At 40.8% G+C, this 23,090-nt stretch overlaps 1 protein-coding gene and 1 long non-coding RNA gene across 6 annotated transcripts in view; one reads left to right on the top strand and one right to left on the bottom strand.

Annotated features, from left to right (window-relative positions):
• The window catches only part of LOC101468905 (uncharacterized), a 20,405-nt gene extending 5,323 nt beyond the window's left edge, over positions 1-15,082 (bottom strand). For 2 of the 4 annotated variants that reach the window (XR_013100622.1, XR_191453.3), the window contains exons 1-2: positions 14,988-15,082; positions 7,907-8,063 (exon numbers count right to left, since the gene is read on the bottom strand). This is a non-coding gene — a long non-coding RNA (uncharacterized LOC101468905). Of the gene's footprint in view, positions 1-7,906; positions 8,064-9,236; positions 9,375-14,138; positions 14,438-14,987 lie in introns of those variants that run through there. The other 2 variants (XR_013100623.1, XR_013100624.1) reach the window with 2 other exon arrangements.
• Positions 14,081-23,090, top strand: vdac1 (voltage-dependent anion channel 1). 2 transcript variants are annotated; one of them, XM_004561755.5, is made up of 9 exons: positions 14,081-14,238; positions 16,550-16,619; positions 18,171-18,220; positions 18,565-18,717; positions 18,925-18,977; positions 19,434-19,661; positions 20,491-20,641; positions 21,694-21,751; positions 21,985-23,090. In XM_004561755.5, the coding sequence occupies exons 2-9, from the start codon at positions 16,553-16,555 to the stop codon at positions 22,074-22,076; spliced, it is 852 nt and encodes a 283-aa protein (XP_004561812.1). In that variant the 5' UTR covers positions 14,081-14,238; positions 16,550-16,552; the 3' UTR covers positions 22,077-23,090. The 2 variants fall into 2 exon arrangements, with proteins under 2 accessions (XP_004561812.1, XP_076745471.1); XM_076889356.1 differs by lacking the exon at positions 14,081-14,238 and adding an exon at positions 14,251-14,285.

Genomic DNA, 23,090 nt, shown 5'->3' with positions numbered 1-23,090 from the left:
CACACACAGGTGATGGCAACCTACATTGTAGCCACAGCTGCCCTGGGGCGCACTGACAGAAGCGAGGCTGCCGGACACTGGCGCCACCGGGCCCTCTGACCACCACCAGTAGGCAATGGGTGAAGTATCTTGCCCAAGGACACAACGACTGAAACTGTCAGAGCTGGGGCTCGAACCAGCAACCTTCCAATTACAAGACGAACTGGCAACTCTTGAGCCACGATCGCCCCATCAACAGTTAATTTGTGTTAGAACTGTAATGAGAACATATGGTGTTTCCCAGTTAAACGTTTACAAAACTAGTGGCAGTTATTCATTAACTGTCTATCTAACTATTTGAGTAGGCTGGACCCAGGTGAGGTGAGGTGAGGCACACCCAGGGCTAAAACAGACAGACAGATGCCCATTCACATCCACATTTACAGCCATATTTACAGCCAGTTTAGAACCCCATTGCCTCACATCCATGTCTTTGGATAGTGTAAAGAAATCAGAGCACCCACACGTACTGAGCGCATGAAAACTCCCAAACCAACGATCAGGTTCAAACCTCAAACCTCCTCTCTGTGAGGCTTCAGTGCAAACCACTTGTTTTTTTTCTGTCAACTTCATGTACAGAAACACCCAGTAGTGTTTGTTGTTTACGTGACTTTGATTGTAAGGCCTTTGTTTTGATGTTTTTTTTAATGCACTGTCTTTCCATTCATTCTCACAGTGACAGTAAACAATCATACTTTATTGCCTGGTGCTTGTTCACAGCCAGCAAAGCCCGTAATGAAAAAGAATGAGAGCCAAACCCAAACCCTGCCGACCCTGTAACCTATCGTTGGGAAATACTTTCACTGCACCGTACAATAAGTGTGTGAGAAATATATGTGAATGGGACTCTTCTCACAGTATATCACCCAATACTTGTGGACCAATCTTGGGAACAAACATTATTCTCCCAGGCCCTGTTGTTTTATGGCTTACTTATACATGCTCTGGGCCATGACGATGATTTATTGTGATGGCTCACTGGAAGCGCTGCATAACCTAATTTGTTCTGGTTTTCCTGATTGGGAAGATTATAGGGCCTTCATTGGGATGGCGACAAATGTGTCACCACACATATCTGCGCACTGGCTCTGTCTCCTGGTTGTTATAAACACACGGAGAAAACAATCAGAAACATTTCTCGGTGCATGACTTTTCTGGTGAGATGGAGAGATTCATCTGATACGGCACTAATTTGAACGCTGCGGTGATACTGCGAACATTTTGGAGTCAAACAAACCTTTATGTGGGGTTTGCTGCTTGTTTTGTGATTGACAAAATTTATTTGTCTGGGAAGAGTAACTGAGGTTTGAGGTTGCATCATCAGAAATAAAGTCAGATGGATCGTGGAAGCGAAGAGCCGGTCTTTTCTTATCCACCGAACTGCAAGATAATAACGTAGTACATCTCGGCTAACGAAGGCTGACTGAATGGAGATGTGACTTTGACTGTATGAATTACATTTGTCATAACACGCAATTAAAATAGCATTACACTGTGATATATGAAGCAATCTTCAAAAAAAGATAAAAACAGAAACTGTTTTTTTTGCTCTGGGAAGACATCAAAAAGAATAATGTACTTGTCGACAACTTTGTTTGCATTTTCTAAACTTGTTTTTTTAGCATCATTTTTTAAATTGCTTACTTTTTGAAGTTTTATTGTTTTAAGTTTTTTAGAGAGCTACTATGAACAACATATTATAGACTTTTGTTTGTTAGTTTTATTAAAATTTGCCTTGAGGAGGTCTGTATCTGGATGCAGTTAGGATGCTTGAGAGTAAAAATAAACAAAACGGAAAAGTTTAAAGAGACACAAAACCTCTGACTCCTGTGGTATGCAGGTCAGATTACCTGTTAAATAACAAAACACCAAAAAGTTAAGTCCTGGATAGGTTTGTAGGTCGTTCACTACAATGAAAAGTGGAAACACAATATGTGTGTATATATATATATATATATATATATATATATATATATATATATAGTAGTGGTTAGACTACACGCCTTTGGAACAGAGGATCGAAAGTTCGATTCCTGCCTGGGGCATCTGTATCCAGTAAGGGTCCTAAGGCTAGACCCCCTATGCTAAGCAAGCCTACCGCAGACATGAGCGAGACAGATAAATATGAAGGCATGCCGGCTCGGACGTCGCCCGGATCAACAAGGTCCGCGTCAGGTGTTGAGGAACCAGGGCACCCTGACGAAAAGTGGGCTACTGGAACAAGAAGGCATCGGTGGGCAAGAGACGAAAACAGGGCGTTGTTGGAATGCTACTACACAAGTAACCCCGGCGGAAGGGGCTACATGAATAGGATGAGGGACCTATGGATTCTTCGATACCCAACATCCACAATGACGGCGAAACAACTAGTAGCTCAGTGTTCCAACATTCGAAAGAAGGGACTGCTCTCACAGCTAGAGATTGACGAGGTACAACACAAATGCTACGGCAAGGAGGAGTCAGGACGCCAGGTCAGGGGGGCAATATCATCACCCCCACCCGAGATTGGGTACATAGCCCCAAGTGCGATAGGAGAAGGATCGTTGAGTGCGAGAGGAACTGACCTGAAAAATAGGATCATGGCCAAGCTTGAAACCTGGATCCCCCGTAGCCGGTTACCAAGATTACGTGAAGTACCCTCAGAAGGTCTGCTAGATGATGTTAATGCAGCACTACGGGCAATACCTACAACCACGATTACCGACACTAACAAGCTGATCTACAATACGGCAGCAGTGATCAGTGAGATGCTTGGCTACAAGTTGAACAGCGACAAGGGGCAGTACCCTCCATGGAGAAGGAGGCTAGAGGGCAAGATCAAAGTAGCACGGAGGGAGGTTAGCCAACTAACGGAGTTGCAGAAAGGTGCGACAAATAAGGTGCCTAAGAAATACAGCAAGCTGTCCATACCTGAGGCCTTGGAAACTGCCAAGCAAAGGCTCACAGCCTTGGCCAGCCGCTTGAGGAGGTACACCAGAGAGATAGAAGGCAGGAGAATAAACCAGCTGTTCTCCACAGAACCAGCAAAGGTGTACTCTCAGTGGCAAGGGAACAATAAGAGAACACCACCACCAAGGCTGGAGACGGAGCAATACTGGAAGAGCATATGGGAGAAGGATGCAACCCATAACGGCAATGCTCAGTGGCTAGAGGATCTGAGGGCAGACCACAGCGACCTCCCTGAACAGGGTCCAGTAACCATCACAGTGGCAGATATCCAAGAAAGGGTCTCCAGTATGAAGAGTTGGACAGCACCAGGGCCCGACATGGTTCACGCCTACTGGCTGAAGAAGCTGACTGCACTCCACGAGCGTCTGGCAGCACAAATGAACCAGCTGCTAGTTAACGAGAGACACCCGGAATGGCTAACCGAAGGCCGGACGGTCCTGATCCCCAAGGACCCCAAGAAGGGACCAGTCCCCTCCAACTACTGACCAATAACCTGCCTCAGTACTACATGGAAGCTCCTGTCAGGCATCATATCGGCTAAGATGAACAGGCACATGGGTCAATACATGAGTGGGACACAGAAAGGAATTGGCAAGAATACCAGAGGCGCAAAACACCAGCTACTGGTAGACAGAACAATCAGCCGAGACTGCAAGACCAGACTGACCAACCTGTGCACTGCCTGGATTGATTACAAGAAGGCCTATGACTCAATGCCCCACAGCTGGATACTGGAATGCCTAGAATTGTACAAGATCAATGGGACCCTAAGAGCCTTCATCAGGAACTCAATGGGGATGTGGCGTACAACACTAGAGGCCAACTCCAAGCCCATAGCACAAGTCACCATCAAGTGCGGGATCTACCAAGGAGATGCTCTGTCCCCACTGCTGTTCTGCATAGGCCTGAACCTCCTCAGTGAGATCATTAACAAGACTGGCTACGGATACCGACTACGGAACGGAGCAGTTGTCAGCCACCTCCTGTACATGGATGACATCAAGCTGTATGCCAAGAGTGAACGAGACATCGATTCACTGATCCACACTACCAGGCTATACTACAGCAATGACATTGGAATGTCGTTCGGACTGGAGAAGTGTAGTCGGATGGTAACAAAGAGAGGGAAGGTAGTCAGAACTGAGGGGATTGAACTACCAGAAGGCAACATTGCAGACATAGAGGAAAGTTACAAGTACTTGGGGATCCCGCAGGCGAATGGGAACCATGAAGAGGCCGCTAGAAAAGCTGCAACCACCAAGTACCTGCAGAGGGTCAGGCAAGTCCTGAGGAGTCAGCTGAATGGTAAGAACAAGATCCGGGCCATCAACACGTACGCCCTGCCCGTGATCAGGTACCCTGCTGGGGTAATAGGCTGGCCAAAGGAGGAGATAGAAGCCACTGACATAAAGACAAGAAAGCTCCTTACCATGCATGGAGGGTTTCACCCCAAGTCCAGCACCCTGAGGCTGTACGCTAAGCGGAAGGAAGGGGGCCGGGGACTGGTGAGTGTCAGCACCACAGTCCAGGATGAGACAACGAACATCCATATATATATATATATATATATATATATATATATATATATATATATATATATATATATATATATATGTGTGTGTGTGTGTGTGTGTGTGTGTGTGTGTGTGTGTGTGTGTCAGTTTATATGTATGTATATTGTTTATATAGTGCTTACAGTATGTTCTGTGTCTAGCGCACTCTCAAAACAGCTAAAGGTGTAAGAAACAGTTGATTTGATCAAGTAATTCTCAGAAACTTTGGAAAGAGACCAGGCGCTAACTGAAAGATGCAGGAATACTGGCTGTCTTTCTAAAAAATCTCAAAATATGCAATAAATGAAAATGTCTTTTAGTTGAGTATGCATGTACTTAAGAACTGATTAAAAAGTCTCCAGGATCAGAAGAAGGGAGGATATGAGAATATGTAGGGGTCTTTAGCTGCTCCAGAGTGCAGGCTAACAGTGAAGCTGATAGTGTTGACATTTTCAAAGAAATTCATAAGACCGACCTCCTTAACTGGCTTTGAATGTCATCCTTTTTTTTTTTATTGTTAAGTATTGATGACTTTTATTGTTTTCTTTTCTCAGTTATATCACCTTCACTGCTTCTGTATACTGTTATTAACAGTTTTGCAGTTACTTCCGAATCACTTTGACTTGCACCAAATTGTTGGGAAGGTGATGAATAAATAAAATCAGACAGATTCTACGTTAAATCTGAGATCTTTTGCTTTTTAATTTTCCTTTTATTTTTATATTAACTGCATAAATGACATTTCATACCAAAAAACTGACTTTCTGAAATGATACTTAGTGGATTGCAGATTACACTGTGGTTCTTCTGGGCCGCTTCCAAGTGCAAATGTGTGTAATTGTAATGCGAGTGTGAACAGGATGTTCCTGCAGATGATACTGTATTTGTTCCTGGTGGGCTGTTTCTTAGAAAAAAATATAAAAAAAATAAAAGGCTTCTGAAAAAACACAACTTTTAGGAAACAAGGTTACAAGTACACCTTTACCCAACTGCATATATTAACGTTGTGTAATATACTGGGATATTTATAATTAGAGCTATTTTGTTGTATCTTGTAAATTTGTAATTCATTGTGTTATCTTGTCTAGTTTAGTTACTTACTCAGGGATTAATAAAGTATTCTGATTCTGACGCCATAACGTAACAAATTACACTATACATGTGTCACCCACACAGGTTTCTGACGATGAAACAATACTTTGCTCCACACGTTTCATTATTTTCCACACATAACTGAAGAAGTTACTTTCTGAAAAGTGTATGCTTAAATTATCTTTCTGGAGAGATATTGAGAGAGGCAGACTACAGTTGGAGAGTGTATACGTGCCTTCACCTGTGTGTGTGTGTGTGTGTGCGTCTGTGTGGGCTGTTCAAGAGTGGGCGAGTGATTGTATTTCTGTGTGGTTGTCTGTACGTTAGCTTGAGGTGTGCCTGGCATTTAGATTTAACCGTCAGCATCTTAACAAACAGCGTATTTACACGCAGACAACAGTTTGTCTGATTTCTTCACACCTCTTGTTGTTGAAAGAGCTCTTCACATCTACAGTAGATGGGTTGTCAAGGCACTACAGGGTGTGTTTCGTAGGGACGTAGAGTATTACACAACCATCGAAAGATCTCAGCGCTGATCAGACACCCCTGTGGAAAGTTCTTTGTACTCCTCCTCCAATATAACAACCTCTAACCTGCTCTTAGATAGCTGTGCTCTGTGAATGGAATTAACTTTGAGGTTCAAAGCAACGTTTTAAAATGCAGAATTACACAAGTGATTTACTGTAATGTAAGTTATTGCCTAAGCATAATCTGTTAAGGCTACAAACTGGTAAAGTGCAATCAACTGACTTCAAACTTTCGGCAACTCTTGCATGACACAAAAGTAAAAGTGCACAGAACTACATTTCAAAATGTCAAATGGGCCTTAAGAAGGAGAAACTTGGGGTTCGCTTTGGTCACTCCAGCCGAAGGTTTGTAGACATAATATCGAAAAGATTGCAACTCCTGAAAATTAGATTCTGCGACTGTGGGTTTACAAAATGTTTAATAATAAGTCAAATCAAGTCTGTTGTTAATCATAAAATAATTAAAAGATAATGTAAAACTGGGGATAAAAGTAGCATTAATAGTAGGGTAAGTCTGGCATCTCCTGAGCGAATTGCCAATTACAGAACATTAAAATCTAAAACTGAGGGGCAACCCATGAAACATCTGCTTTTGCTCTTTGCAGCTTTTGCAAAGCTTTCCTGAAAAGAAAAAAAAAATCATTACAGTAGTCAACTCTGTTGGTGATAAAAGCATTCATCTGCCTTTCAATATCTGGCCGCACTCCTGAGAAGATAAAAGCCAATTTTGTTGATTTTTATGATGTGAAACTCAAGACAGGATCAAAAAGCGCACCAAGGTTACTAGCTCGGGGCTTGATGTTCAGTGCCAAGGAGCTTCAGTTGGTGCACAGTTTCTCTCTCTGGGCCTTTGCTCCAGTAATTAACCACAGTAACTTTAATGTTTGAGCAAACTGCCAAAGAGCAACCAAGACCAAACGACACTGATGAGAAAACAATGTAAATCACCCCAAACCAAAAAGTACATCCTAAACTGGATTATTTCATGTTCATATCAAACTGATAAAGTGTATTTTCCAGTCATTAGAGCTACATCTTGATCTAATTCAGCAGCTGAATGATGTCACATACTTTTCGCGTGAGTGAATGAAACAAGGGCTGAACCGCGTTCTTTTTTTTATTGTCACTTGTAAAGATTACATACTTCAGTGAGAAAACCAAATAACATAAAGTTGCAAAACAACCTTCAGAAGAAATACTGCGTTGCAATTAATGAGTTATAAATTTAAGAGCGTCTAAGCTCTCTTATGATGTGCAACGAGTGAAAATTTGTACTTTTTCCCCTCTAAAATTTCACTCAACCATGTCTGACCGGAGGGAACTTTATGCAGTTCAATGCATCTTTTCATAAGACCTTCAAAAATGCATATTCCATTAGAAATGTAATCTCAAACTAAATTATTCCATTTGTTTTGTAAGTTTGGTCCTCAAAACAGCTTAAATTAAAGTTAAAAATCCAATTTCTTAATTAAAGGGTCACTCAGCAGTAACTACTTCTACTACAGTTTACCTGTTTTACTTCCTTCTGTAGTTAAATTCCTAAATTATTATTATTTTTCTCTCACTGTCTAATTGAGTGACAGTTTGATGCTTTTCCCTCTGCTGCCGTGCAAAGAATCACAAAAACCTGGATCTTTGGCACAAGGATTTCCATATCTGATCCTGTGGTTTAAAGAGGCATTTGGTGTGATCAGCTCATAACCAGGTGCAGGCAAAAGCTACAAAATACACGAACCACAGCCCTACCTGCCAGGTAGCAATGTGGTAGTCGTGAAATTAAATTTCCTCGGCAGCTCCCCGCCTGTGTCTTGGGGCTGAAAGCCGGGCTGTTTTATACATTGGAAGGCACAGGCACACAGAGATACCAAACCATCCTTTACCTCCTTTGATGTTGGCGGGGCACCTGAGGGGGAGAATATGGAGAATGTGTTGATTACAGATTCAAGTATTCAGTACACACACCGATGCTGCGCACAGTATATAGCAGGAGGCTCGGCGTAGCAGTTTGATAGTTTGTGGTGAAAGTGCTGGCAGGGGCACAGCTCTCCTCATCCTGCCAAGTCTGTGGTTTCATATTGTGATTATCAGCTGCAGATGTGAATCAGAGTATAAGCTATATAGGCTGTTCTTTCTCACTTTGGTCAAAAATATGGGCTTTATCTGGGCTTTTTTTTTTTGAGTATTGTATGTCAGTTGCTGAATGCCTTTATCCATGGTACCTTAAATAAGCATAGATGGTGCAGAGCCTTTAAGGCTTGGCTCCAAACACCAAAATACCAGTGTTCAGTTAACACCATGAGCCTCACAATTAGCAGTATATCAGTTCCCCCCCCCCCAATATTACACATACCGCATTTGGTTTTGAACAAAGCCAGAACAGGTGCACAAACTTTTAAAACAAAATCCAGTTGCAGGAGATGACAGAGTGGCATAAATTGCTTGCGTATATATTAAGTGAGTTTTGCTGACCCTCTGCTGATTTCCTACTGGGCGTCTGTCTTTGCACAGAGCAGCTATGTAACATGTAAAAGTCAACCAATGAAGGAGCAGAGGGCACCACTACAACTATTGGGCAATGCTATAGCATTACCTCAGTTTCCACAAAACAAGACGGCAGGTGGCTGCCTGAGCGACAAAGCAGTGATTATCAGCACATCTCTGGGAGGCAGGCAGATACCGAGAAAATGACTGTTAACCAGCTTACGCTACATTTCCTTGGACGCCATGAATGAGAGATAAAGATCGCTGCATCTGCTGCACACATAGTGCCACATACAAACACTACATCTCTCTCACTCTCTCCCCTCACGCACACACAAACGTGCATAGACACACTCATGCTGAAAATGAGTCACCGCTCCACTTGCAGCACTCTGACCACAGTTGAGCCTTGACATTTTCTCATGCCTCCAATGTATTTACCAAAGTTCAGACAGGAAGGACACGTCTCTCACTTTTCCTATCATGTAACCCACTTGTAAACAAAGATGCTGATCAAAACAAAAAAATTAAACAACAACAAGGCAAAAAAAAAAAAGAAGCGTATTGTCTTTTTTTTTTTTTCACGGTGACAAACCACTCAATTCCAGCTTGTTTTTTTCTTCCCTTTTCCCGCCTTTGAGCCGCCACTTTTGTTTCCCTTCATGTCCGCGTTGTAAAGAGAACTTCTGATGGGTTTTCAGAGGAATGAAGTATCCGAAACAAACAGATTTTTCACGAGAGCACAATGTCTCGCTGATACCACACTCAACAATGAGAAGAGGAAGAAAAACTTTTATTGTTTCGAGAAATACGCTCACATTGTTCTCGTTTCTAGACGTTACGTCAGAGGGATTATTCCGGGACAAGCTGCAACCAATTGAGCAAAAAAGTACATTCCTAACAGCTGATTGGCTAGTTTAATTAATTTAACAGATTAAAAAACAATGTATAATCAAGGATGCTGAAAAAATGGAAGTTTAAACTTTAAATCCACTGAGTGGAAATGTGTTATTCATCTAGCTTTAAAAAAGAACATTAAGAATATCAGTTATTTAACTTTTCTTTCATCGGGTGTCTCAGCCGCTGATGGGACTGCGGAGTATTTTTGACCTACACAAATATTTTCTCACAATGAAAGACCTCACTTGCTTTGCATCGCTAGTTTTAATGTTGATACTTTTGAATTTTATTCATCCGTTCTGAGCTGTCATCACTTTCACTGCCCCGTGTGATGACAGAAATCCGTCCAGAATCGAAGGAGTGGAAATTCGAACCATTAAATCTTTTACAAGATGCTTTTAAGTGTGCCCAACGATGTGCTTGATCCTGCAGAGACAAAGGTAAAAAGGTTACTGCTCTTGGACTGTAAACTGAACGCAGGAACACAGGCAGAGAGATTTATGCTTCTGTATTAACAGACTCTGGGTTGTGGACTTCCACCCCGGGCTGGAATAAGAAGCAGCGTGCAGTGAAGTCACTGGCTGAAAGTTTGGCATGGATGGGATAGAGGGAATTGAAAGAGACAGAGGAGTTTGGCTCCTGCGTCAACCACTGAATTAAAAAATAAGAAGAAAGATGACATGCTGCCTTATTTATCCATATGTTGCATATTATGGCATCTGTTTACAATTTATTTTATTTACTTTGGTGATGCTTGGCCCGGGTTGATTAACATTTTCTGCAGTGTTTGTTGTCTTCTGGAGCAGGGTTTGACTGGCACTCGGTGATGGCTGTTTGAAGTGAACACAGCCTCGGCTTTGAAGCTTGGGGGATGAAAGCAGAGCATCCAGATATGACTAGCGGATAATCTAGAAATGAATTTTGGCTGCCTCTGAAGGCGACCGACAGGCGACAAACATGTTTCTAGTTGTTGATTAAATGTTATTTGAGATTCAGTGATGCAAGGACATAAAACAGAAATGGAAACTCCTTAATACACATCAGGAAATAAGTTAAATATGTTTGTTTAATGACAACAAGCTGCGGATGTTGGTGACCGAGCAAAGAATGGCCTATCTCTTCTCTGAGACAGCTTCTTTTATTTATGAGTAATGCTGTTTGCAATTGTGGCTGTAATTAACGATATTAATCACTGTTTCCCAGCACGATCACAAATGTATCTCTTGAATCACTACATCTAAATGTGTTAAAAACCGCAGTCCTATTAAAAAAACAAAAACAAAAAAACCCCCAAAAAACCTTTAAAGTTTGCAGAAAGACAAGCAGACATCATTTGAAGAGCGATCTAAAAAGTTTTTTTAAAGCTTTTAAAAAAGAGATATGTCTGTCTGCCTGTCTGCTGCAGCTCATCACAGATAAGTTTCTTAAGTCAATAGTTGACAGGAGAAAAACACTAATCCACACAATATTCCCTAAAAAAACTCATCTCAAATATAAATCCTTCTGGCAAGCGATAAAGTGTGTTTGGCTTTGAATTTTCTCTCTAAGTTAATAAACTTAATGTTCTGCATGCTAATCCTTGCCCATAAAAAAAAATCACATAAATGCAGGCTATTTGACAGAATATTCTAGTCACAGTTGCACCTTCAGAATTTTTTCATAGGGGTGGCCATATAGGGGCCACTAAAATGTTGGGGTGGCGCACCAAAAAACAGAATTTTATTATGCTGTTGTCAAATATAGGTTACTTGAAAAATATGGCAAAAAAGAGAGAAAGAAAATAATTATATGCCTAGTCAATTCCCTTGTATTAAAGTTGATATCACTGAAAATAGATACATATGAAAAGCAAATAAGTCCCAGCCATCGTTTCAATGATTCTCAGCAGAGCTGAGCAGAAGCGGCTTAAGATTCACTCCCCCAGAATGGGGTGGGGAGTCACTGGGAGCAAATTTCGGGGGGTGACCAGTGCCCCCCCTTAGTGGCGCCCCTGCTTTAATCAAATAAATTCTTAAGGTGTAATTATTTAACTGAGGCTAACAATGTTTAAAACAGTGTGTGTGTCGTGTACTGTATACTATATCTAGAGGAAGAAGATAACACACACAAAAAAATTTAGACAAGCAATACAGTTTGTTTTTCTGGGTTTTTTTTAAGGAGAAAAAAACCAAAATGATTTTATATTATTACAAGAAAAACCCCCCCAAAGGAACCAAATCTGTTGAATCTGTTATCACGTTTATTGTAATTATAAAGAAAAGAATGAAATCCTTGCTTTGCAAATTAATCCCAATCAACTGGCTGATGAAGGTTCAGCAATTAAACTGCATTTCAACACTGCTGATGGACTGCACAGAAGGAAAAAAAAATGAAAGTGACTCTTAAAGCAGACAGAGATGAGCAGATGTAGTTGCTGAAAGCCTCTGTGCATGTCTCTAAAATACTCACAACTTACTGAACACAGTAATTTGACGTTTTGCAGATTGTTACCAACACTGACATCTACTGGCCAAATGTTTAAATGCAGACATGCGCTCAGGAGCTGGTGGAATCTGGTCCTAAACTTGTTTTGCTATCAGGGAATTTCAGTTATTACTTCCGTTCTTATTTATTTCTTTAAAATCTCAGTAATTATAAATAATAAATAATAAAGAGAAACGCGTTGTTATATGTAGTGTAAGAAGAAAAAAACGTAGGTAAGGTGGATACAAGATAAGATGTCTACTTGTTAGGGTTTTTTTTTTTTTTTTTTTGGCAGCTGTACCCGGTGCAAAGGAAGCACCTTAAAGTTTGGGCAACGATCACTAAACCACACGGCTACGTTTCTGCGAAATCATACGCACTTAAACAAAACTACAGAAACGCGCACAGCACCGCTTTGCATTCAGAACCAAGTGGATAAAAGCAATGCAGAGTTTCTCAAGAAATTCTTTATCGTATGCATCATAACTGTAACGTAATTTCCACCTAAATGCAGACAAATCTTTAACAAGAATGTCTGACTCTTTTTTGAATGTGAAAAATAATGCGTAATCAACATAAAAATAGCTAAACCACATCACTAAAATCCAGTTATAATGACATCCATGTAGATTTTATGGTATTGTTATGCATGCCACACTGAAAAACTGGCGTCATTATAAAAAATGTTATTAAAAAGACACAGGTAAAGAGGTAACAAAAACAAAACAAAACAAAACAATAGAAAATTATACTCACTGTGTAGCAGAATAACCTCCTTTTGTTTGAATTATTTGGATTTATCTTATACTCGAAATACATTATTATTGCATAAAACACAAAACTCGAATTAAATACATGTTTAAAAGCTAAGAAAAGCATTTAAAAAATTGTACTTGATTGCCCCTGCATACCTGAAGAAATGCACCTACCACTAAAATAATGTAATGTCTGGTTATAGGCGTTATAGTGAGGGATGAGACTATCCTGCAGAGTGAATCCTGCACAGAAAAGCCTTTGCTGTGGTCACAGGTGCTCAGTTTCAACGCACCATGGTAAAGGTGACTACTGTATGAGCCCTGAGAGCTCATTGGTCCTGCTATGAAGAGGACAAGCATGAGGTAACATTCCAGAGGCTGATAAGTCAACCCGAAAAACGGGGAGCTTATTTTAGGTGATGCTGCCATGATGATGATGACGATGATGATAAATTGCGTGCCGCGAGGAGCAAACTGCGCATGCGTGGAGGTAATGTTCCCAGAGAGAATTCAGCAGGGCTAGATGTTCATTCTTTGCCATTTCCGTTTCGTGATTTTTTCCCTCTTTAGTGTCATTTAAAGAATCAAATCTAAAAGCACGAGAAATGAAAGACAATAGAAGCAAGACAGAATACGTGTGTGAATAAAAGGAGGCAGGTGTAACGATGAAGCTGCACTACCCCAAGCAAGGGGAGGTGAAGAAGAGAGTGCAGCAAGGGTGGCTTGATGAGATGAGTCTCAGGGGTGATGTGGATACCACAAAAGTGAAAGGGAGGGTTTAAGAGAAGATAGTGAGACTTGCTATGATGTATGGCACTGATAAAATGAGAGGCTTCGCCTAAGATGTTCAGATTTTCATTGGGAGTGAGCAGGATGGACAGGATTAGAAACGAGTATTTCAGAGGGACAGCTCAGGTTGAGCAGTTTAGATATAAAGTTAAGGAGGTTAGGACGTGTGCAGAGGAGAGATAGTGGATAAAAGGGTAACAAAAGATGTTGAAAACGGAGCTGTCAGGCAGGATCCTGCAGGGAAGAAAAAAAACAGAGGAGGTTCAATGATGTAGTGAGAGGGTTGGCGTGATAGAGGATGCTGGGGATAGGGTGAAATGTTAGCAGTCTAAAGAATATTTCTTTTGCATGACCATTAATATAGCGAGTGAAAAGTGCAATGTTTCCATCGGAAATAAAGCGGCTTAGAATAATAATTTATTGTCCCCTACTTGAATAAATGTACCTAATGAAAAATAAGGCTATGCGTGAACTTTGAGGGAGTCTCCAGCTACACTTTCCCCACTACTGCACAACTCTAGTGAGCACCATCTTGCTGTGTGACTGTGTTGTATCTTTGGCTCTGACGGGCTGTTGCTGCTGCTGCTTACGTGTCTCCTACGTACGTGACGCCGCACCACCTCCCTTCTCTCTCTCCTCCCTTCGTGCGGTGGACAGGCTCCTTCTCGGCTAGTACTGCAACACACTGAGGTACGTTATGTTTCTTCTTCTGAACCCGAGGACAACCTTCCTTTGAGGTATTTCACAGAAGCGATGATGCTGTCTGTCTGTGGATTCTTATACCAGAGACCAGGGGACTGTCCGCCTCATCCATCCTTTTAACCGGAGCTGGATGCAGGTCGAAGTTCAGGAGAGATGCTAGGCCTGCTCCTTTTAGCTTACTTGCTAATGTCTCGCGGTGCGGTCATTTGGCATTTCGCAGGAGACTCACAGTCAGCAGAGTTAATGAAGTATTTTTCATTTAGGTAATTAAGCCAATTTGGCAGGCTGTGAGCTTCCTGACTGATAACCCTGCTTTAATATAGCTCACCTTGCCCGCTGCCCACCTTGTTAGCAAGCTAATGCTAATCGATTAGCAGGCGAGGGCAGGGAGATGCTCTCCTCTCTGCTTTTCCTTTACAACCTCTTTTTTTATAGTCCAGGAGGCCACTGCTGGTGGTGACTCTAGTAGAAGACTTGAGATTTCAAATTGATTTGATTCATGTCTTTACTGATGTCTTCTTTTCTAACGTAGACAGTGACTTAGGAGGTCCTGAAGGGCACTCATAAAGGAAGTGTGACATTTAATGAATGATCCTCCTCATGCTAATATTATGAAATCTGCGCGTTTTTATTCTTGAACTGTTTGTCTTATATATTAGCCTAAAATGATTTAGTTTCCCACTTGACGTATTTATAAGAGAGCTCGGTAAGCTCTCCTACGTGCGGGTTTGTCCTACCTCCATGTCCTCTACGGCCTCTGCCATTGTTGCTCGTAGACACGCGTGGAAGCCATAACTACATAACTACTCACAAGCTGTGTTTGTGCTGTAATCATTGGCAGAATCAACTCCATGAGGGACCCTGGGCAAAAAAAAAAAAAAAAGTGTGTCTGGGACTGTACTTGTCAGTGTCATAATTTCCACACTACACACAGAAACTACTGGGTATACTAGTGCTGGAAATCCAAGTTAATCACTTTAGTAGTTAATAGCAGTCTGAGTCATTGATTCTCTGCTTTAGTATGGTTTTCTGTAAGTAGAGAAATAGATCCATGGGCTGGGCTCTCGTTCAGTTGGTAATCCAAGCTTGGGGCCAGTAAATAACTTAACTATTTGTAAATGTCCAATTGACATTAATATGATATTCCTGCTCCAGGTGCTTCCACTGAACACCCGGGTGGCTGGCTTTAGAGATGATTTAATAGTGAGAACATGCTAGGGATACATGTATATGGGCTGATGTACCAGTCTTTATTAGGGAAATCTGAGCCTTTGAGATGGAGGGGAACATGTTTGGGCTAAACAGATAGAAAAAGCATGTTCATATAGTGTTTTTCTAACATGTGTTATAACTGGTATGAAGGTGCAGTTGTTGATGAAGGGTGAGGCCGCTCATTAAGTACCAAGCCTGAGGGAAACAACGGATCAGAAAGGTTGAAACGAAGGAGTGATGTAGTGTTACAGTTCAGAGTTTATATTCTTATATAATACAGACCAGCTTTATTGCACTGGTACTCACTGCTCCTTTATTATTATTGTTATTGTTATTAATATTAAATTTTAACTAAGAAATTGCGTGAGCTAGAGTTGCTTTTCACCTGGCCAACATTTCTATCTACTATCAATATTAACATGTGTGTTATCAAGTACCCGTGCAGCTATTTATGATTGTACGTGAATCTGTTCTAATGACGAAATAGACCCCATGCTTTGCACAACAGGCACTTCATGAAAATGAAGGACAGTCAGTCACTCACATGCATGAGAGTAGGCAGTCTAGACGGTTATCAAAGGGGTCACTTTGCATTTCAGTCTGAGCCCTCTTTGTTCTCGCTCTCGCTTTTTAAGTTGCCTTATTCCATTTTAAAAACTTAAAATTTAATTTAGAAAATCTGCTAGCTTAAGTGTCAGAATATCCCAAATTTGACCTTAAATTTGAAGTAGTTTCAAGCAGAGTGACTGAAAGAATCCACAGAAGCATTCATACAATATAAACTTTAAATATGTCCATTAGAGGAAATGAAACGGTTATTATTGTTAATGTGGCAGTTGCATCCTAGCTGACCAGTTTGCTCTGAAGTGTGCATGTTTAAAGGAATGTAGTGCATGTAAGACAACAATGCATCACATCTATATGATTGTTCTTCTGCTGCAGTGTTGCCATTTCGAGCTCTACCTGTTTTAAAGCTGCAGTACTCAAGGGGTTGGGGGCGGAAAGAGAGTTTAAATTAAAAAAGATATTTAAAGAGATAGTTGCACTTTTTTCGGCCTTTGTTGACAATCCTGTTTTCTCATTTCAGATAATGGCTGTACCTCCCACCTATGCTGACCTTGGAAAGTCTGCCAGGGATGTTTTTACCAAAGGATACGGTAAGCACCACTGAGCATCACTTTATTCATAAGCTTTTAGTGTAGTCTACTTGGAAGGAAAAGGGTTTGAATCTCAATAAATCTCTGACAAGTGAATGCTGTGCCTCAAAAGACATCTGGAAACCTCCTTTGGGTCATCATGATACTGCATAACTGAAGTGGTTGCATATAGGTACAACAAATATTAAGTACTGGTACTTTGGTGGAGGTGAAGAAGCCTGGAAAACCATGTTTTAAAAAATTGAAGTTGAGGATTTTTAATGCATGTTACCTTCTGATTTTGAGGTTTTTTTTCTGTGTTTTGCATTAAAAAGGTGATTTGGAGTTCATTTTATTTTCACTTTTACTTAATAATCATTTATTAAACTGTTATTGTGTAAATCTTCTGTCACTGGAAGAATATTTTGATGGTTTTTTGCACTGAACAATTAATTTTGTTCTCTGAATAAATGAGAAGATTTCTTGGAAGCTATGATAAAACACTTCCCCTCAGAGATTGCGCAAAATCCAGCCACTGCACACAATGCAATATCAAATGAAAGTGATTGATTCAAACCAGTCACAGTCCTGTGTATAGCTTACCAGTAGAGGAACACATGTTGCACACTGGGCCTACAGTTAAACTGGATGTCCTTGGATTGCATTTGTGTAAATATGCTGCTATTCTCGGATCATTGCCAAACGATGTCCGTTGAGAATCTGGGGAATTCACAGTTCTTGAAGCTACTGATTTGTATGTGGCATCAATACTGAATTAATGCAAATATAACATTGATTGTAAATGGATAATAAAAAAAAAGCAGGCTCAAGTGTTTGGTTTAAGAAAAAAGTCTCCCTTTTTTTCCTGGCAAGTGAGACTGACTGGTCAATGATTTTTTTTTTAAACCGGCTGTCTGTGTAAATAAAACCTATCTTAGTTATTTTGAGTGTTATAATATTTTATGTGTTGCTTTTAAGTGTGTCGTAAGTTTTTACCGGTCCCATAAACTTAAAAAAAAGGATAGTCTCGAGGACTTTAACCCCTGTATATGTTGCCGTTTCAGTGAAGGTGGACTGCAAAATCAGTCGAGAATTTAAGTTACGTTATGTTGAGTATGGCTGGTGAATCAACTGACAGCTGTAATGCCAAACAGTGCCATGAATTGGGTCAGTGCGGCCCACCTTCTGGCTATTATTCATAACTAACAGCAACTAATGCTTTTAGAAGATTGACATCAAATCAATGCACGTTAAGTCAGTGGCATATAAATCACTTAAAAAGTACTCTGGTGGCTAATGAATGGGTATTTCACAGACCAGAATCAATATCTTGATTTAATGTGTACTGAATTTTCAGAAAACACTCTTTAAATAATTATTAGTCAAAATTTTGCTTGAGTACCACTAATAGTATAGTAATTAAAGCAGTTCTTATCCTGAGATGCTTGTAAATCTTTAAGAAAGTTGTTCCATAAGCAAGACTGTTTCAGAGTGTTGTTTTTTTTCTCCATATGGTGGTATAGTTACATTGTTGTACATACTGTTGATCTTTTGAACCATTTTCTGTTTCAGGCTTCGGGCTCATCAAGCTGGACTTGAAAACAAAGTCTGAGAATGGACTGGTAAGTCGTCATTGGTCATTATCAGATTAGCAGGGCTGCCAGTTGATGCCGCAGCAGTACTATCATAGCTTAAGACCATCCTGGCTGTTAAGTAGCTCATTATCTGATCTTTAAAATGTTGCTAGGATTCATTGACATCTTACCTCAGAGTTAAGGGAAATGGATTTTTTGACCTTGTTCATGCACCTTCAGCATTTTTGGATCTAGTTTCTTATCCAGAGTGCTATCACTGCAAATATAGTTTGGACCTGGACCATAGAAAAGCATTTTATTGATAGATTTTACTAGTATTAGTTTTGGTGTTCCACATTAACAGAGTTGTGGGTGTCATCTATCATCTGCAGGAGTTCACCAGCACTGGCTCTGCCAACACCGAGACCAGCAAGGTAGCTGGATCTTTGGAAACCAAATACAAGTGGGCAGAGCACGGACTGACCTTCACAGAGAAGTGGAACACGGACAACACTCTGGGGACTGAGATCACCATCGAGGATCAGGTGATGTGCTGTGATGGCACAAGAATGAGATATAGATTTCTGCTGGCAAAAGAATCTGTGATTTATAATCAATCATTAAAATTGAGGCTAAAAGCTTATAGACCAAAATTTCAAGATGTGCGATTTAAGATGCTTTTACACCATAGCGCTTTTTGTTTATTTTTCTTCCTGTCATTCTTTTAAATGTCATTCTTGCCTTTTTCACAGTTGGCTAAGGGCCTGAAACTTACATTGGATTCCTCCTTCTCGCCAAACACCGGGTAAGAACAGCTGCATTTTTGTTTGTTGGCTTTTTTGCTGTAGTAAAGCTTAAAGCAAATGGATGCAAAAACTACATTGCAGGAATGCCAACTGTACAATCAGTGAATTAATATATGTAATGTCTATCATATGAAAACAAACATCCACAGCCTCATGTATGGGTGCCCAGCTGATTGATGCATTTTAATTTGCAACAATAAAAGAGGTTGATGGGAAGTAAAAGGGCAAAAAGAAATGTCAGTATCATGGGGCACTGCATAAGTAAACTGCAACTGGCATGTTGAATTTCTGCAGGAGTGCCTGTGATGGTGCAGTCTACTCAGCTACAATAATTTAATAAGGGACATGTTGTAAAAAGCACTAGTTCACCTGGTTTGTGATAAACCAGTTTTATGTTTCATGCTGTGAGACAACAATGTCAACCTGTATTTTTTTTCCCTGCAATCTCCTGGCAGCAAAAAGGGCGGAAAGCTCAAGACGGGCTACAAGTGCGAACACATCAATGTTGGCTGTGACGTTAACTACGACATCAACGGCACAGCCATCCACGGCGCAGCAGTGGTGGGCTACGAGGGCTGGTTGGCTGGCTACCAGATGACCTTTGAGGCTGGCAGGAACAGGATTACCCAGAGCAACTTCGCAGTTGGATACAAGACTAATGAGTTCCAGCTCCACACGAATGTGTAAGAGATGCTGATATGGCCTCCTCGCCTCATCTGTGTGCAGTTTTAGTAATCTTATGAAGCTTGTGTTATTGCAGCTACGTTGCTGTTGATTTGATTTATTTAATAGAAATTCACATTTAAAATATAAGGAGTAAAATATTACTGGAATAATGATGTGTCTGATGAACAAGCCACACTGAAACATTCCTGAATTGGCATCAAGCAGTATACAAGCTTACTGTGCAGGCATGCTGTGTGTATGTGTGGGATTTTATTTGAGTCTTCGTGGATAAAACACTCGGACGTTAGGTGAATGCTTCTGTCCTGTTGTAATGGACATTGTAAGTCAAAGGCTAAACGTTTAAGTTATTAGTGACTCCAGACCAGTGCATGGCTAGACAAGAACTTCCAAAGCCCTCTTTTTTTGTCCTTGTCTGGATGATTGACTTGTTGCCTGTTTGGCACTTTGCCTGACACCCAGGTGCCTTGCGGTTATTTTTATACACAGGTGATGGGATTTACTACCTTGCAAGTGAGATGGAGTGAGTGTTTGGCAGGCTTCAGTGAAAATGTAGCACGAAGTGGTGTCAGACGGTGAGCAAGAGGGAGGGACAGGGCACGGTGTTAGTCATGGTTCCTGCTGTGCCTCTGACCGAGCCTGTCTGAGTCTGCTTGTAAAGTGGTTAATATGAAGTCAGACAAAGTATAGTATAGGCTTTACACCAGTCACAGTTCACTCAACTGTGGATGTCTTTGACATGCAAGAAGTTTATGAAACACAAACTCATAATTTAATGTCACCTCTGTGTAGCAGCATTAAATATATTGCAAATATCTTTTTCCTTAGAAACGATGGTACCGAGTTTGGTGGTTCCATCTACCAGAAGGTGAATGACAAGCTGGAGACGGCCGTCAACCTGGCCTGGACTGCTGGAAACAGCAATACCCGCTTTGGCATCGCTGCCAAGTATCAGATTGATCCCGACGCATCCTTCTCTGTGAGTAGTGTGTAAACTGAAGTGACTTAGATCCTTCTGTGCCAGGGTTACTTTATTGCTGCACTGTTAGACAGGTGTATTGTCGACCGTTTGATAGGGATCTGGTAATGCAGGTATATATATATTAGAAAATGCACTGTGTCATGCAGTGCAGGTGCATGGTCTTAAAGAAATGCACTCATGCTAAAGAGGAGGAGTGTCTGCAAGTGAAGGTTTGGACTAATTTAATCGTTAATGCCACAATTCAGGTCTTATGTCTCCCCCTTCTGGCAGTGAAAATTACACAATCACTGTATGTCTTTGCTATCGATTGTGTTCTGTAGTCACCGACTTTCTTTTACTCTGAGCATCAGATACTCTTTTTGAATGCTTCCTTGTTTTTTTTTATTTTTTATGTTTTTTCCCCCAACACTATTCCCATTCACTGTTGCTCACCCTTTCTCTTCCATTAAGACAAACCAACCATTCCTACCTGACCTGAAATGCATCATCAATGCAAAGTGCACTGGCATGGGAACGGTGCCACAGACACCATATTTCAAACTAATGTACCTGGCGCTGATCATCTTAATCAGTTTTGTCTGACTTCTTTTGGGCAACAGCTTGACTGTAACAGATGTTTATTTCCTTATAAAAGCTGGAATTCCCACTCGAAGCAGAGATACTTAATCTGACTGTTTGTTAGTGTACTTATCTGCATTATTTCAGCTTCTATTTTAATGACAATGCCACTCATAAACATTTTAATCTTTTAACTGGGTAAATGTTGCGTTTCTAAGAGAGTTTATAACTACTGCTCATTTCCAACCCATGTGGCTAGTTGGTATTTTACAGACATAATGCGTAAATACAATTTACAGTTTTCATTTTCATGAACGCCCCTGTGCATTATAGACACAAAAACCTGCTGAAGAGAAGCTGTTTTTACTGTACTGTTGCTTTTTTTTAGGGCTATTAACTTCTTTGTTTAGTGAGTAAAAAAAACCCACATTGTAATGTGAAGTTCTGTGTTCATCTTCTATGTATAATATTGATCTGTGGTTCCCTCACAGGCTAAGGTGAATAACTCCAGCCTTGTGGGCCTGGGCTACACTCAGACTCTGAAGCCAGGTGAGTGAAGTCTCTGCAGACGTTAGGTGTGCTTAAATAGACCTGACTCTGTTCACAAAGACAGTTCAGTTATTATATTAGGTTTCATCAGGGGAAGTGCACATTCACTTGCACGAATATTGGATGGAAAACATCTGAAGTGTGTGTCCACGAGCTGTGAATGAATGAGTTCACTCAGCAACCCTTGTAATGTTTAAAGTGTTAATGTATTTGTGGCTTATGTGTTTTCCTAGGTATCAAGCTGACACTTTCTGCTCTCCTTGATGGCAAAAACATCAACGCTGGCGGTCACAAGCTTGGTCTTGGTCTTGAATTCCAGGCATAGAAGGATGGGGGGAAAAAAATCCTTCCAGTCCTCAAAACACACATGCATCCCCCACCAAAAAGATCCTTTATTGATTAGCTCTCCTTCACAAATCCCTGTGTCCCCTAAAGATGTTGTATAGCTGGAAGCAAGACAGCATAAAGGTCAAATTGTTCTTGCGCCAATTTACCACTTTTTATGGACCATTTCTGGGAACATTATATTTTGAAATGAAAGAGCCCACTTTAGAACAAAATTAGAACTGTTGAACAGAAGGTTTTATCTTGAATTGTGTAGCTTGCAAGGGAAAAATAGCCTTGAGTACATTCAAGTTGGCCTCACTTTTTTTCGTTCATTTCACAACATTCGTGCATAATGCTTTAATTTGTGTCTTTGCTTTCCAATGCAGTGAAAAGGGAATCAAAATAGATCAGCCCGAAATGCAAAAAGGGCTCAGCACAGTTAGTCTCTGCAGTTTAGTAGTGGCCACCAATGGTGCTGTTGAATAGCACCAGCAAGCGCTCCTCACTCAAAAGGCGTAGTGATGAATTCATTTTTATTTAAGCACGTTGGCACTGGAGAGCCCTAGTATCTGTCTTGATATATTGTACAATGGGAAGGGTTAGTTGTCCCTGGCGTAAGCAGCTGTGAGTAGCTCAAAGAGACACTACAACCCGACGTGTACATTCTGTGTTTTTGTCTCACTTGTCTTTTTGTGTCTGTGCATTTGGTGTGAATCATGTCTTTTGTTACAAATAGCAGAAATAATGTTATTTTATTGATGGTCTTACATAGTTTAATGCACCTGAAGTCTTAGGAAGGGAAAAGACTTGTCAATTCTTCCTGGTCGAGCAAACAGGATGCAACCCATCACGCACACAGCCGAACTTCTCTGGGTGAGAGCTAGAGTGCTTCTTTTGAAGAAGAATGATGGCCAGGAAATTGTAGTCTTCCACAAATGATTATGGGAATCATGCTTAGTGTACTTGGCAGTATTGTCATTCCCTGAACTAAATAAAGAACATCTTGAACCGG

This window comes from Maylandia zebra, linkage group LG10 (genome assembly GCF_041146795.1).
Source record: "Maylandia zebra isolate NMK-2024a linkage group LG10, Mzebra_GT3a, whole genome shotgun sequence".
NCBI classification, from domain to species: domain Eukaryota; kingdom Metazoa; phylum Chordata; class Actinopteri; order Cichliformes; family Cichlidae; genus Maylandia; species Maylandia zebra.
Note: the sequence above shows the minus strand (reverse complement) of the source record. Positions and strands in the feature narration are given on the sequence as shown.